At 43.9% G+C, this 16,836-nt stretch overlaps 1 protein-coding gene across 18 annotated transcripts in view; it reads left to right on the top strand.

The window, feature by feature from the left end:
- Window positions 1-958: 958 nt before the first annotated feature.
- Window positions 959-16,836, top strand: part of SUN1 (Sad1 and UNC84 domain containing 1) — a 36,295-nt gene continuing 20,417 nt past the window's right edge. For 5 of the 18 annotated variants that reach the window (XM_074886280.1, XM_074886279.1, XM_074886278.1 and 2 more), the window contains exon 1: window positions 979-1,083. In XM_074886280.1, coding sequence (XP_074742381.1) covers window positions 998-1,083 — 86 coding nt within the window. In that variant the 5' untranslated portion in view covers window positions 979-997. Of the gene's footprint in view, window positions 1,084-4,918; window positions 5,163-5,942; window positions 6,056-6,364; window positions 6,821-8,164; window positions 8,381-13,226; window positions 13,324-16,836 lie in introns of those variants that run through there. The other 13 variants (XM_074886288.1, XM_074886287.1, XM_074886285.1 and 10 more) reach the window with 11 other exon arrangements.

Raw genomic sequence — 16,836 nt, 5'->3', positions numbered from 1 at the left:
GTTTCCTTAGTCCAATCGATTATTAAAAAGCCAATTTAATTAGACTGGAAATAGACTGCATAACTATCCTAGCAGAGCCCTTAGAGTCCTCATTCAACACTCTCTTCTCAAGAAAAACCCAGTGTTTCAACGTGCTGCAGAGCAGCAGATTCTTCCAATATAGCCTAAAGTTTCACTTCAGCAAAAGAACCCCTTGAAAGTCCACCAAAGGACTGTGTGGTTAGGGAAGAGAACCTTCTTAGGTGAAGTGAAATCTAGTCAAAGTTTTTCAAGATGTTCTAAAGCTGGTACACAGTAAGAGCTGAAGTATTCATCAAGCTTGGTATCTTCAGCAGGCCGGGAATTTTTTTTCTGCATATGTTGAACACTTTTGTTATCTTTCAGAACAGTCCGTTGTGTGATGCCTCCCAAAGAAAAATCTCTGCATCATCCAACAAACCAGGTTTTTTCCTCAGAGCCAGGAGAGGTTTTTGAATTGAATATTCTAATAGTCCTTCTAGAGACATGTTAAACAGCAGCCTGATCTTGTTTATGCACGTGTGACAAACTAGATATCCTCCACTATGTCTTTTTACTAGAAAGTGTTCTGGACATAGGACTTCAACAATATGCTGACCCTGCTTATCATTTACCATATTTCAACTTATATAATCCAAATTTTGCAACCCCCTTTATGAAGAAGCACTATTACCGAGTCTCCTGTGGACATTGTATGAGCCTGAGTTTTAAAGTTCTTTTGAGACTCAACTTTCTCAGCTTCAGCCTTTTACTGCATCAGTAGGAACACAATTGAAATGTATGATTTTTTTTTTCTATTTTGCTAGATCAGCTATAATACATACTAGATTTTATTTGTGTTCACTGCATAATGTTACTAGGATCATATTCATTACGTAACTTTTAAGCAAGGACGATTTTTTTGGGCAAAGCAGTTATCTCGAACTTTCAGACTCTTTAGATAAGCAGGCTTTAGCCCTGCCCTTCCTGTGACGAACAGATGTGCTTCTGTCTTCGTCTTTGTAAGCTAGAAGGCCTGTTGTGGAGGATCCTGGAACTTGGATTCTCAGCAAAACAAAGTTGGTGGTAAGTGCATGCATTTGTCTAACAGAATATAGAATCTTCTAAATATTTGTTGACTACCTTAAATAGAATCAATTAATTAGACATCAAAAGGGCTCTGTCAGATGAAGCACCTAGTCTTTGAGAGAAAGTCTACATCAGAGAGCATTTTTAGGGGAGACTGGAGGTTGAGTATGTTCCCAGATCCATCCACTTCTCATCCATGCAGGTGCTTACAGGCAACCTGCAGATTTCCTCAGAAATGCTTTAGGCAGATTGCAGACAGTCTGTCTGCAGGTGTCCAGCAGTGCACTGTGTCATCTGAGCCCACTAATGCACCCTGTCTGCTTGCGTATGCAGTCTGCTCCCCAGAGAGCAACCTCCAGGTATATCCGGAAAGTTATTATAAACTATAATGACCCATCAGAACTCGAATCTAATCTAATCTCTACATATAGAACTTCAGCTATTGTTGTATAATAACTTTCTGGATATAACTGGAAATAACTATTATAGTATATAGTATAGTTTTACTATAGTATAGTAAAGTAATAGTGTAGTATAGTAAAACTATATAAAAAACTATATAAAGTATGGTAAAAATATACTATTATACTATAGTATAACCATAATATTTATGTTATTATACTATAAGTTATTTTATATATTATTTTGCTTACTATATTTAAGTTCTTATAATAGCTATAGTTATATAGAGATAGATCAGATTAGTGTTCTGATGGGTTATTGCATAGGCTTTATCTCACCTCCGGGAAGTCCCTTGTCTGCACAACACAAACATACTAGAACATTGCCCCAGATATAAAGTAACACCTTGGCCTGTGGAAGTCAACCGCTGGCATGAGAGCAGCCGAGTTTCTGTTTTATTTGCAGAATCAGTGTTAGGATCACTGCATGGGAAGGTGAGCAACTGTTGGCTAGAAGAGTGGATCAGAACTGGTCCTGGTGGATACTCTCAGTGCCTCAGCCCTTCACGTGAAGCTCTAACCATATTTTAAAAAGAGAGAAAGAAAAGTAAAAAAAATCTTCATTAATAGCAGCTGAAGGATCAACAAAATTACAGTTAACAGGCTTCTGTCCATCTACTGAGATCAATCCCCCAGAGGAGCTCACAAGCAGCAGTAACTGAGATGAAGCAGCAGTTGAGAGCTGTGAGGAGAACGGCTGCTCTGTCAGCCTGCCTTACATGTAATCGGCTTTTCTTGTTAATGTCTGAAATCCCTGTAAGTCAGTGCGGTGGCAGGATCTAGTGACAAAATTGAAGTGCTTTGCAGCCCCCTGTTACCTGATAACCTAATTGCTCTGTATGGAGCACCCACTGCCTTTGGCTGACAGCAATTGATGGTGTAGAGAAAGGGCCCATAAAATGCGATGCAGATGGCGAGAAACTTTTTCTTTAATGAGCAAGAAATCAGATTTCCAGATATTTTAGGCAATTTTCATACTAATTCATACATACGGTCATCTCCCCAGCCTTGAACATAAAGGTCACCACATGCCTCACGCTAGGGAACAAACCCACAGCATCCCCCTTGCCCAGCACGTCCCTGCCATGCATTACCCCAGCACCCTGACCCCTGCAGCCCTCCCCAGGCTGCTGCTGAGCTCCCTGTGACTCACCACAGCGCTTCCCCAGCCCCACCACCTTCAGACTGGGAAGCAGTGACCTGGTCCCCTCACTGACCCACCACACAGCACCGCCCCGTGCTCAGCAATCTCAGTGCTTCCAGGCACCTCTGCCTGGGCGATGGGCATGCCATGGCGGGGTGGCCCTCACAGCCCTGGGAAAGGCAGCGTTTCACCCGTTCCAACCTGCACAGCAGCATGCCGTGCCCACTACCCAGTATTACCAGTCAAACACCTTGCCGCACTGGTTTCTGTCACATTCGGTCCATACCTTCCATCACTGTGGGGTCCTGTGCCTTCTGGTAGCAAGGGCCAGAATGTGGAGCAGCCCTGGTTTCCTAGGTGTGAATGCAGGATTGCACTTGGAATGGGAGTGGGAATCACAGCAGGAAGGGAAGGGAGCGGAACAATAATGTGGGAATCACAGAGGGAAGGGAAGGGAAGGGAAGGGAAGGGAAGGGAAGGGAAGGGAAGGGAAGGGAAGGGAAGGGAAGGGAAGGGAAGGGAAGGGAAGGGAAGGGAAGGGAAGGGAAGGGAAGGGAAGGGAAGGGAAGGGAAGGGAAGGGAAGGGAAGGGAAGGGAAGGGAAGGGAAGGGAAGGGAAGGGAAGGGAAGGGAAGGGAAGGGAAGGGAAGGGAAGGGAAGGGAAGGGAAGGGAAGGGAAGGGAAGGGAAGGGAAGGGAAGGGAAGGGAAGGGAAGGGAAGGGAAGGGAAGGGAAGGGAAGGGAAGGGAAGGGAAGGGAAGGGAAGGGAAGGGAAGGGAAAAGAGGTAGGACTACAGAAATGTGGACCTTGGACTGGTTTGGCCTTGTATTGCAGTTTCCCTATACCTGGTGTCAGTAAAGAAAGCTTTTTTTTGCAATTCCCAACTGCCCTCTACAGTGTTAAAACTGAAATATTTTTAATATGATCAATTTTTATTCCTACTGACCATTTTTCTACAGACTTCAGCTTAGCCAGTAAAATTAGGTGAGCCCGCTTTGTGTTCAGAGCTCATTGTTGGATGCTGAAAAACTTTGAAATAATTTCTGTTTGCCTCAGAGCAGTTTCTTCTGAAACGTGGAAAAATTAACTCCCTATTATACGTACCAGCTTCTTCTAACAAAACTGGGACACCCGACCAAGTTTCCCTTAAGTCCTAGAAGCCAGAGGCCCTATTGCTCCTCATAGCCAAGGAGCGGAGGGACAGCCAAGTCTCAGCCATCCTCCTCCAGCCTCTTGGCCTGGTCCTGATGGAAAAACAACTGCTCAGGACAAGTCAGAGCGGCCCGGGGAGCTGGAGCAACGCCCGGGGAGCGCAACATGCCTCGTCCTGCCAGAGCAGAGCACAGCCTGCCCTGGCTGGGCTCCAGGGGAACCGGGGCAGAAATATCCCCAAGAGAGCCTGGCCTCACACCACCAAAGAGTTTCAGGGAGATTTAAACTAAGAAGTGATTTTTCCTAGACTATCTTAAGCCCTTAAACACTACCTACTCTAAAGACAAGAAAACAGGTGTGAAGTAAGTACAGAAAGAGAAGGGGCAGACAGAAAAGTGAGGTGATTTACCGTTCTGCAAAGTATTTAGCCGTATGCCAGGAGGAGGTGACTGGTGAGGGGATGCACGTCTTACTAAATTATGTGTTGGCTTCCAAGTGTTACTGGAATCAGATCAACTTTGGCTGCAGCATCTTAAAACTTTCACATAGCTAGAGCAAAGGTCTTTTAAAATAAACAGTAATTGCCTAAAATTAGTGCTACATCAACATCAGCTAATGTCTTAAGTGAATGTCTTTATTTTACATCTCTGTGTCTTAAGGATTAGCTGGATTTTACCCATTTTGTATCCAAAAAAGTACACAGAGTCTATTCATTTATTTGATAATTACATATTTATTACCCAGTCTTTCCCAGCAAGCTGAGTCATTTCTCCTGCATGCACAAGTAAATAACAATTTTTGGCCTGATTACCCTCTCTCAAGTGACACATTCCCTGTTCTTTTGTTTACTGCCATCTGAACCGTCCTTGCCCGCAGCGCACAGCATTGCAATGCCCGCAAGAAAACTGTAGGCTCGGGGAGACTAAAGATTTGACAAAACATGACTCAGATGCAGATTTCAAATTGAATGTATTTGCATACGTTCCCCAAATATTTGAACAATGGGTCTTATTTCACACCACGACTTCTCTGCTGAAAGCAGGCCTGTGACATTTCTTTTGTGTGCAGTTGTCCAGCGGTTACCGCAGCCTGGTGTTGGCACCGGTGAAGCTCGTTTGAGCATAGAGCAGGATCCGAAATGCTTAAATCCCGCTGAGTGGCTGGGTGTGCTGTGCAAGCGCCAGGAGTCTTAGAGAACAGCAAGTGAAAGAAAATCCAAAGAAGACTGAGTGGGAAGGAAACAGTGAGGGGAGACGCAGAAATAGTGGGAAAGAAAGTCAATGAGGATCCAAGCAACAGAGGCCGAAGTGAAAATTAGAGGTAACTCTCCTCGTCTCCAACATTTCTCTCTCCAGAGGCATCCCTGGCTCCATTTTGTGGAGGGGGAAGCTGAGGCAGGGAGCAGCTTGGCTGCGGCTGCCAGCAGGCCGCTGCTGCCGGAGGGAAGAGCCTGAGGCAGGGCAGGGCAGCCCCGGGGAGCCGGGGCCATGGAGGGGTGCCTGATGAAGGGGAGGGGAGCTGGGGCCATGGAGGGGTGCCTGATGAAGGGGAGGGGAGCTGGGGCCATGGAGGGGTGCCTGATGAAGGGGAGGGGAGCCCCACGATGAGCCCTGCTGTAAGGGTTGTGTGCAGGCACTGTGAGGGGGTGTGTGATGGGCACTGTGATGTGAGGGCGGTGTGAAGGGTGCTATGAGGGGCGGTGTGTGAGGGGCTGTGTGAGGGCAGTGAGGGCAGTGTGTGAAGGCAGCATGTGAGGGGCTGTGTGAAGGTGTGAGGGGCTGTGTGAGGGTGTGAGGGGCTGTGGGAGGGGCTGTGTGAAGGTGCGAGGGGCTGTGTGAGGGGCTGTGTGAGGGTGTGAGAGGCTGTGTGAAGGTGTGAGGGGCTGTGTGAAGGTGCGAGGGGCTGTGTGAGGGGCTGTGTGAAGGTGTGAGGGGCTGTGTGAAGGTGTGAGGGGCTGTGTGAGGGGCTGTGTGAGGGCGGTGTGAGGGCGGTGTGTGAGGGGCGGTTCCCGGTGGGCGGTTCCCGGTGGGCGGGGCGGGCCGCAGAGGGGGGCGCTGGCGGCACGCGCCGCGCGGGCGGGGCGGGGCGGGGCGGGGGCTCCCGGCGGCCTCGGCAAAGCGGGCGGGGCGAGGCCAATCTCAGCCGCTGCCGCCGCCACTGTTGCTGCTGCTGCCGCCGGCGGTTCAGCCTTTCCCTCGCTCCACCGGCGCCAGGTAACCGCCACCCGGGCACCGGCGGCTCCGGCGTCGCGAGCGTTCGGTCTCCCCCCTCCGCCGCCTCCTCTGAGGGGGAGCCTCTCCCTCCCCCGCGGCCGCGCTGGGGCGGGTGGGGTCTCCCCTTTCCCTTAGGGTCAGGCCGCGTTTCCCCCGCCCTTCTTCAGAGCGGGGGGGGCTGGCAAACAGCTCGGCGCCAGCCCGTTCCGGCCATTGCCGCGCTGCCAGCCGCCCCCCCGCCCCCGTTTACCCGGCACCCGCTGACTGGCGGCAGCTGCCGCCCGCTCTCGCCTCGGCCCGCCCGCCGCCGCTTCCCGCCGTGAGGGCCGGTCCCGGGCAAGGCGGGCTCGGGCGGGCAGGGCCGCGTTAGGCAGCTGCCCGCGTGGGAGCCGTGGGGCGTTGTGTCTCGGTCCGCGTCCTCCTCGGGGCGGAGGGGATCGGCTTGTTCCTCAGCTCGGACGGTAGTCCAAGGAAGGCAGCAGGACGTGAGGATGTCCCGTTGGAGAGCGAGCTGGAGTTGTTTGGTCAAGTGCTGAGCTCCCTTTAGGGCCCGAAGTCATTTGGATCGGTGCTGTTAAACTGGAAGGAGAGAGACAAATCTCTGCCGTAGCAGTCTGCCTGCCTGGGTGCCTCTTGGCCTGGCCCTTGGAGCATTTCCTTGTCAGAAGGAACTATAACCTGCAGCTTTCCACCCTGATTTAGAAGGAATTGATAAGTGTGCTGTAGTGCCAGTGCTCACAGCAGTTGCTGAGGCTAAGTGCAAAGGTAATGTACTGTAATCGATGTTGTGGCCTGGTGCTGGGTAGTGCCAAGCCTGTCTTTACTGTCCCCCTGCTTGTCGCCTCAGGTCCGCTAGTGCTAGTGAACTCCTTCTGTGGGGAGTGTTGCTAGACAGGGTTTTGCTGTAAAAGAGTTTGGCATAACTCAGTGAGTGATTGTGTGTAGTTTTACTGCAAAATGTGATATTTCAGTGTTGTGCTTATTTTGAGATGATAGAACTGTGTTCCTGATGGGGTGATCACATTTGGTTGCTCTTCAGTAAGCACAGGGGTACAAGGGTCTGAAACACGAGACTCTTTAGAGGCAGTGCCTGTCTTCTGTTGATCTCAAGAAGTTTTATGGCTGCTGGAAAGCAAAAGTATTTGGTTTGCCATATTTCATGTTTCTTTATTAAAAAAAGAAAGTTGTTTAATATAGGGAAAGAAAATCTTAGCTAGCAAATTCCATGTTCCGTGTTTCTGCAGTACTTGCAATCCTCCTATCCCATGTCTGGTTTTCAGTTTACCATAACACAAAAAGGAAGTGAAAACTTTGTTCATTTTCTAAAAATCTTCTATTTTAGTGGTTTGCAACCGACTGTTACAGGCTAATGCTTCTGTTCAATTTCCAAGTTAATCTTGATGTCTAATTCCCCCTCTCACCTATGGGGGTGTATTACTGTTTGCTGATTTTCATAATAATGTTATGGAAGTAAGTTGCAGGCTTTTTTGTGTAAGTGTAAGGGCTTTACTGGCAAGCTTAGTAGGCTTTTTACATTGATATGTTAGTAAATACGGTGTGTATATATCTCCTTAAATCTGTGCTACCTGACTGACTTGTGAGTTGGTGATTTTGAGAGTTGTGGATATTTTAGGCATTCAGGTGTAGGAGTTAGCTGTAAAGAGGAAGACGTTGGGGTTTATGTTGTTAGTTAATATTGAGGCTGTGCTCTTGGGCGAGTGAAGCGGTTTAGGAACGCGAGGCATTAAGTAAAATGCGCCTTTTGTTATGAGCGGCGAGCTGGCAGTTGGGATGAGCGCGGACGGCGTGCTCCCCGGCGTTCGCCGAGCCAGCTCCGGCGGCGGGACCCCTCCGCCCGGGCGCCCGCGGGTTAAGAGCGGTGGGCTGGCTGGCGCGGCCGCGGCAGCGAATTCAAACCCTGCCCCTGAGTGACGGGGAGGGGGGGCTGGCTCCCGTCAGCCGGAGCCTGCGGGCTTTGTTGGGGCCGGGAAGCCATTTTGGGATCCTGCGGTGTGGCATGGAACAGCATGTCCTGTCCGCCGGGGAGCGCGCCCTGAGCCCGGGCCGCCATCGCGGGCGCGGCGGCCCCCCGGCCCCCCCCCGCCCCCCCGGCCGGTGCAGCCCGCGGCGCCGGGCACCGGGCGCGCCCCGCAGCCTTCCCGCGCCGCCGCGCCAGGCCCGGGGCTTACCGGGGTACGCTGCCGGGGCGCCCTGAGCCCCCCGCTTCTGTGGCAGCGCGGCGAGTCGGATGGGGGAGGCCTCGAGCAGAGCGCCGAATCTCTGGAGAGGCAGAGGCCTGGTGAGGCTTTGGGCACCGAACTCTTTGTGCGTATTTCAGGGAGACGGTCTGGAGGTTCCTGGCTTATAACGTGACTCGGGGTGTTACCGTCAGCGTTTCAGGCGCTGTGCGTGTAAACAATGAACAGGCGTGTTTATTGTTTCACCATAGCTGAGGGTATAGCTGGCTTTTCCCAACCTTTCTTTTAAAAACCATTGGCATGGGTACTTAATGTGAATATGCAATATTACTGCTTTGTGAAGAACCTCTTTTGTTGGTAGCGTTACAGTCTGACACCTGTGTTTGGGAATCTTTGCCATAATACTCAATGGTAACATCTAGTTTAATGTGGATTTTATTACTTGGGATGTTTCTGTTTTAAAGGAATACTAATGTTTTAAGAATGTGCGTTTTAATAAAATGTTGATTTAGCGTGGAGCTCTTTGCCCTTCAGCCTGTTTAAACTAGTAGTTAGTTGGGTGTGTGGAAACATTTTTTGTGGCATATATTTATTTAGGAATTTGCCTTTTTTCTTACCAAAAACTAATTTTATTTGTTGTCCTGAATAATACTAGAAAATAAAAATTGAAATTACGAGTAAAAAATGGCTTGCTCTCATGAACTGATGGGGTTGCATACTCCAGTTTCATTATTAATAGTTTGCCCAAAAGTCTGTTTAGCTTTTGTGGCATTGGTATGTTAAATCATGATGACTTTGTTTGCTTTGAAAGATAAGGGTGTAGGTTCTACTTGAAGTAGTACTACCAACATCTAAGACTTTAAATGTATAACTTTTTTACCCCTTGTAATTTAGAAAATGAGACATGCTTTCTTGCAAATTTTCTCATTCTATAACAGACTCCTGGTGAATATTTCTACTGTGTCAGGGTCCCGTTTGTGAAATGGCGATTTACCACTTCCTTTGTCACAAAGGGTGTTCATGAGGAAATGCCTAGATAGCATGTTTGTGGAAGTCTGTTTATGTGCCCCAGAAGACATAAGTGGGGGTTCATCCTTGTCCTTGCCAGGTACTTGTATATACAATGTGTATGTGGTGTTGCCCGCCCCCACACCTCTCCACTGTGATCCTTCTGTGTTTAAAGGCCGCTATCAGAGCTTCTCATCACCTTCCATGAAAGCCAGGAAGTTTGCTGCAGCGCTACTAGGGTTTTGCAGAGGCTGATTCTGAAAATTACTTTCAGCTAAACAGGATCATGAGGTAGTGGTGCAGCTTCGTGTCATTCAGATGCTTCGCAGTCCACATCCTCTGCAAACAGCCAAGGGGCTTTGTGCGAAGGTAAATCTGCTGCACTGATTACAGGAGTCCCTGTGCTTCCTTGTGTTCTGACCAAGTCAGAACCTGTCTTCTCCAGCCCTTCTGCTCTGCTGATTTGCTCTAACACTGATTCGGTTGAATTGCAAGGGACAGATGATACTTGAGATGATTATCATTGTCTGCTTCCCCTAAAAGGCAAATAATCCAGCTGTGTCCTCTGCAGGAATGTGGAAACTAGCTTCTAAATTGAGGTGCATCTAGTGTCCGCTTGCATTCTACCTGAAATGTGTGCTTCTCATTAATTGCCTTTAGCTTGTCTTATAAATGTATTCTTATTATTTAAGTTTTATGTAACTACATGTGTAGTTCTTTCACTGTATATTCCTTAGTACTTAGAAACAGATGTTTATAGGCTTCTGAAGAGGGAAAAAAGGCTACTTAAAGTTTGGGCCCAGTAGTGCTTGCAACAAAGTTAATTCTGAAAGCCTACATGAATCTTGGTCTAGACAGATGTATGGTACCTAAATCGGAAATCTGCTGGGCACCTAAAAGTGTTTAAACTGGAACTAAGTACTATGTCTACCTCTCAGGTTGTCTGCCAAATTTTGTGGTTTTAAATTTCCAAAATACTTTATTAGCATGTCTCTTTCTGTTCCAGTTGTATTCATAAATGAGAAGAATTAATATATGAAGGTGGAGCGCTGTTAAACAGGAATGAACAAATTAGAGGGGGTTAGTGTCCTCCACCCAGCCCTGATCTGTTCTGTAGTTTAAAGTTCTGCTGTAATAAGAATGTAGAATATTTCTAAATAAATTGGGTTGATCATTTGTTTTGAGATGGATAACTAAGCGGTTGAACTAGTAGCCAGGGTTTTTTTTTTTTAAAAAATCCAGTTTCATAGTGAATTTTAGATGCCTGTTTTTGAAAATTGTAGTGGTTATCTCTGAAGATTATTTTCAAGTTCCATTTCAGTCAGTTAAGCCTGTTTTGTTGCTTTGAAAAATTGAGTACAGGTTTTTCCCTTTGAATCTGAATTAATTTTAGAGCATCAGGAAAAGTGAATTGAACCAAGCTCCTAATAAGTGATTTCCAACTACGTGGTGTTTAGATGGCAAACCTGTTATCTTTACTGGAGATCTTGGTGCTGTGAAAATCGGCTATTAATAGACCTGTGCATAAATACCTTCAAGGCTTTTCAGTTAGCGGTGCCATTGTCAAGTACATATTTTATCTAATACTGACTTAATGATATATTTTGAACTTTACCAGATAAGAAATATAATGTAACTTCTAGCATTTGATTTCTTCAGAAATCAAGTAGAGAGAGCTGGTGGGGAAGGGGAAAAGAATGAAAAAAACCCTGCCCCAGTATGTTATTTTTCAAAGTCTGTCTTTGCCCTGCCCATACAGTTAGCAGAGACAGCGGGGGGAGTTAGGTAGCTGCTGAAAGCTCACTCCCGTAGCCCAGCTGTCCATGTGGGAAAACCGCTGGTGTCAAAAGCATGGTATCAGCTATTGAGTTGCGAGTTAAAAACTAGGTTTACTGATTAAATTATGTGTGCTAAGCAATCAAGATCACCTCCAGTGGAAACTAAACAGAGGTTTCCCTAGCTTGTGGTTTCAAAATCTTTCTATTGGGATGGACCAATTTAAGCAGATCAACCTTAATCATAGTTTTGAATTTCAGTAGGCACATGTCTGAGAAATCTGGTTTGCTGTTGTTTAAGACAAGTGCTCTCTGATGTTATCAACATCCCTCATCTTGAAATTCACTGTATTTCCACTTTTCTTACTGGAGAATCTTTACTCTCCAGTCCCCGTTCCCTATGTTCTAAAATGAGCTCTTATTTGTTAAAGTATGGCAGCAGTTGTTATGTATTCTAGCAGTATTTGCTGCTTATTCTAGCAAGAGAATTAGGCTGCTTTGCTAATACTTCTGCACTACTGGTTTAAGCTTCCTCTAAACAAACAACAAACTTTGTATATGAGCCATTGAAAGCATTATGGCTCTGGGACAAGTGAAGTAAGTGTAGAGAAAGGTCACTTAATGGAAATGCTTTCTCTATAATATTAAAAAAAGATCTATAAACAGCAGAAGTGGGATGTTGTATTTCATTAACCCCACAAATGCATGGGAGGTGCTTGCATTCAGAAAGCCACAATGCTTAGGCCTGTAAGTTCTGATTTTTAAGAACAAGGAAACTGTCTTCAGGAGTAATGGAAATATCCTCCTGCTTTATTGACATCAGGATTTGGAGGCTACAGGTGGACTGACTAAGAGTGTTTTAATGTCATGTGTAGAGATTTCTTTTTGAGCTGCACCTGTACCTGTGACTCTGCTTTTTGTCTCTATTTCTTACGTATATGTAGCTATACAAATGAGAACTTTTTTCAGCATAGCAAAGTACATCCTCAAAATGAGATACTTGTTGATGTTTTGATTATAAGGATTAAAGTGTAGCTAGGGAATTTTTTACTGTAGTTCAGGCACGTCATTGCAGTTGTGTGGAATATCTTACTGCTCCTGAAACAGGAGCTGTAGATAATCTGAAAATAGCCAGGATTCTGCTTTGCTAATGTAGATCCAAGGATAGCCAAATCCCTATTTGTTAACCACAAATAACCTACTATCAAAGAATCTTTTCTACAAAAGCAAAACTTTTCTTGTAGCTAATAAAACTGAGAAGGGCTCAAGGATTTTTTTGTAAATATTTTGAACTTGAAAGTGAAATCATACAGAATATCACAAGTAGGCACACATGCAGCTCTGCAAGTTTCTTGATATGATGGCATCAGTTTTTATTTTCTTCCTAAAGCTATAATACCTTTCAAAGACCCCATGGAAAGTGTTACAAGTGTTGTTGGGTGGTTTTGGTTTGGTGGTTTTGGTTTGTGGGCTTTTTTTGGAAGTGCACGGCACTCTGGAAAACATACCGAATTCTAGGCATGTGAGTCACTTTGCAGTTGGCTCTCTGCTAGGGTGTGTATTCAGTGTTTTTATGACAGGAATAAATTAACTGTTACAAAATATTACAATTTTGTGAAATGAAGGAAACTCCCTCACTGCTTAGTGGATGTTGTTCAAAGGTTGTAGAGTAAAATGATTTGACTATATGTAAAAACTTCTTCCAGTTTCATCTGTGTTATGCTTTGTTGCTGCACAGAACAGCCTGTGCTTTGCTCAGTGGGCTTTCAAAGCAAAATTAATTATGAAGAGATCTCTGAAAGCATGGCTGTCTGTTGTTTTTTTTTTTTAATTTTTATGCTTAGCTTTTGGGGATGCTAGCATAACTGAGTTCCTGTGGAAGTGTTGTAGTATAGTTGTGATAAGAGCTTGGCTCATATTACACTAGTGTTCCAGAGAACTCGGAAATTGCTGAAAATGGAGTATCATAAAGAAAGTTGCGGTCAGAAGTACACTGAGCTTCATGCGGTAATGATAAGGGATATCTAGCATGAGCAGCAATACTGCTGAAATACTGAGAGCTCCATATTTCTCTTAACAGTAGGGTTTTTGTTTCAATACTTTGTAACACAGGCTGAACAATGCAAGGGCTCTTACATTGACTTTACATAATTTTAAGTCATTGCATTGCTTTATTTTCACCTTTTACAGTATGATTTGAAACAGTCAACATGGACTTTTCACGTCTACACACGTACACTCCTCCCCAATGTCTGCCAGAGAACACTGGCTATACATATGCACTCAGGTGAGAACTCTTTTCTTCTTGTAGAGAAACTATATGTTCTCTGAATGTTGTTAATTCTGGACAGTTTGGCTTCCATGGTAAGTAGCTGACTTCTTTGAAGAAGCATGCTTTATCTAGCCTGTTTTGAAAATAACTGCTGTGTCCTAAATGGAGGAAAGAATACATGTTGAACTAACAGGACAATGACTAAGATAATGACTCAGTGTTTATTAGTTGCTATGAATAACTAGTCTCCGCCTAGTTACAATTGCTGTTTTATTTCTATAAATAAGTCATCAGAATTCTTAGATGGTTTTTCTATGTCTTGTAACTTCTGTGTGTGTTCTTTTTCAACTTGGCACCATTTTAACTTTAAAATACTGATTGATGCACACTCATTGCCGCTAGTGTGGAACTTAGCTGGAGGTCACATTGATTACTTTTCTTTTACCAAAACTGGTTGTTGTGTGAATCTAAAATCGGTATTCTAATGAACTTGTTTTTTCTTGTCTCTCTTTTTTATTAAACTGACCATGATTAGACTGTCTTTCTTAAGTCACTTTCCTTTTCTAATAGAAAATAGCTCTGTGGTGTGTTTGCTAGTTTTTGTATTACATGTTCAGAATAAATATTGTGATGCCCATTTGAGTGTTTTTAATATTAATAGAGCAGATTGTGGCTGCTGATTTAATCTCTCTAGCTTTTCCTGTTGCTGAGTTGTTAGATGTATTTTGAAGCAAGTATACATCAGTGAACCTGAGTTACTGGTTTAGTTAATACTAAGTTTAAAAAGAAAATTTTGTTCATTGGGACGCAGTATGAGATTGCTTTTCTATTCTGTGCCTGTAAATCATTATTATGTATTAAAGTGTATTAAGATGTAGTATGTAGATTGGAGAATACTTGGGTACTTGCCAATAAAACAAAGTTGGCAAAACTGTAGAATTAGATCACTAACTTTCATGTATAATATTCTTGCTATTGTGTACTCTAAGACTGTAGCATCGCCACTTTTTCTTGGGGATGATGGGGGTTTTTTTAGCTATAGCCTGATGTCAGTAGTGTTGCAAAATGGGATCTGTTTTATGTTGCATCAATTAAATGGCAACTCTTTCTGAATTTTTAGAAAAACTTTGGTAAAATGTTGGCTAAGTACAAGTGGGTTTACTAACTTCAAGAAAAGACATGTTGGACAATGAAAGATTATTTATGTGCCTTATATCAGCCAGCAGATTCACTATTATATTACTAAGTGTTTTTAGGTAGCTCTTTGTTGCAAATGTACCTTAGAGACTGGCTGAAATATTTTAACTCTTACAGAGGAGAACTTTCCCTACTGTGAGCAATGAAAGTAGACTTTGATTCTTCAGGTTGTTTAGACAGTGATTTTGGTGTCTCTGTGAGCATATATTTCTTAAACCAAGCTGTCAAATAGTAATCTAACTTGATTTCTTTTCCTTAGGTGTTATATTTGTTTAAAATTGTGTTAGTATGTTCTCTTGTACAATCTTCTCCACAACAACTAATCTTTCTCGCAGACACAAGGGAATAAGTAGGTCTTAGTATTAAAAAATTGATTTTTTTTTTAATGTATGTATTTCCAAGAGTACTAGCGAAGTAAAGTTCAGTGGCTTCCTTAAACTAATCTGGGGTTAAAAGCCTTCTGAGCTGAGTCTTTCTTCTTGCTTACTGTTTTGTTGGATAACAGTTTTGTTTCTCACTGAAGCAAACAATACCACAGGAGCAAGGATTAACCTGCCAGGAGAGGAAGATGCAGAATGATAAAGTTGAAGTCTGGAGGATAGATCATTATGACTTTGGGTTTTGTGTAGAAGATAGTTGGAGGGTTTGACTTCTTACATAAATGAAGATTGTTGTTTTGCAAACCTGAGAATTTATGAAGAGGCCTTTGTAGAAGGGAGGGTGACATGTCTTGAAACTTTTTGCCCTCCCATTTCGCTGTGTTAAACTGCAGGTGTAGGTATTCAGAAATGGATAGAGGTGGCTAAGCTGAAGTTTAATAACTGGCTTAATGAAGGCAAGTATAGTTAGACTAGGTTGAAATTAATTAATTGTAATTCTTGTGTAGAAAGGAAGGATTAGCAAGCACTTTCTTTAAAATTTCCTCTTGAAAAGTTCTGCAAAGCCCCAAATATTAAAATAATGGTGGAAAGCTACTTGGTACGCTGCTTACTTTCAGGGTGTCAAAAGAGTAAAACTACAGTTGTTGAGCAGGCTCCTGCTGTGTGTCTGCTTGCTGAATCTGTGCAGAATGCCCTGTATTACTGATGTAGCTCTTCCTACCTTGGGTCAAGTAATATTTGAAGACTGTGAGGAAAGGGTGAGTTAGAGTTGCTAATCAGAAATGCTGAAGTTCATTCCTTCTCCTACCCCCAGCCCCTGTATTTATTTTGCTTATATTCTGATCTGTCTTGTCTGCCTTTGACGGTTCAATCTTTACAAAATCCGTGAGTTTCTTTAAAGAAATTGGCTTGTAGCACTGCAGAAAGAAGTACAGTGAAGTTAGATACCACAAAGCTATTAATAGTTGGCTATGACCTATTATTAGAATTTACATTAATACTCACTGGTATTACTGTCTGTTCATAAGTGTTTGTAGTGCTTCTACTTTGTGCTTTTACTCCTCCAGCACAAATTAGAAAAACATTAAACTGATACAGCTAAATAACCTTTATCCTCCTCAGAATGCAAGTCAGACTTGTGAATCTCACCCACTTGTCAACATATAATTTACACCCCCCTCTTAAGGCTGATCTTTGCTTTTAGTCACTGTCATTTTTTGAGTTGTGGTGTTTTTGTTAATTTGGGTACTTTAACACTTCTTTTTCTTCACAAATATGAATTAAATTGATAAGAGTTTGGTTTGATCCCCCTTCCCCATGTCAGAGCTTTAAATCAGGATGTAACTTTTTGCAGAATAGTTAAGTGAAATCCTTTGGTTTTTTTACATGTCTTCTGTGACAGATCGAAGCAATAGCTAAACAACTCAAGGTAGTGAGTGTCCTTGGTCAGTTAATACAAGTAATGCCCTTGGTCAGAAAACATATGAACATTCATATACTGATCATGGGCCTGTGTCCACGTTAGATGTCTGTTTAGCTATAGTTCTGTAGGTGTATTGCATTTATCTACTATTATCCTGAATAATCAAGAACACCACTACCCATTTCATTCCAAGGAATACTTGTAAAATAAATGACACTTAAGGTCCTCCAGACAAAGCTAAAGGTGTGTTAAAATTGGCAGACCTTGTTCTCCTTCTACTTGTAAATACGTAACTTGAAAATTAACCTGCTGAAGTCTAGGATATTCTTGTTCTGTAGAAGCTCATGTGAACGAGGTGTCAAGGTAATAACCAAGAAGCTGGAAATGTAAGACTAGATCTAGTCAGCAGATCTGCCAGCAGCCATGGGAGCTCTTTCTTGGGGGAAGAAACCAGTCTGCACTGTGTAGGTTGTCTAGGAGCGTAGGTTAATCACATCCCACCTTTAAGATGTGTTTTGGTTAGCCATC

The sequence above is a fragment of the Strix uralensis genome, chromosome 16, assembly GCF_047716275.1.
Source record: "Strix uralensis isolate ZFMK-TIS-50842 chromosome 16, bStrUra1, whole genome shotgun sequence".
Taxonomy (NCBI): domain Eukaryota; kingdom Metazoa; phylum Chordata; class Aves; order Strigiformes; family Strigidae; genus Strix; species Strix uralensis.
This window is presented reverse-complemented; position numbering and strand designations above follow the sequence as displayed.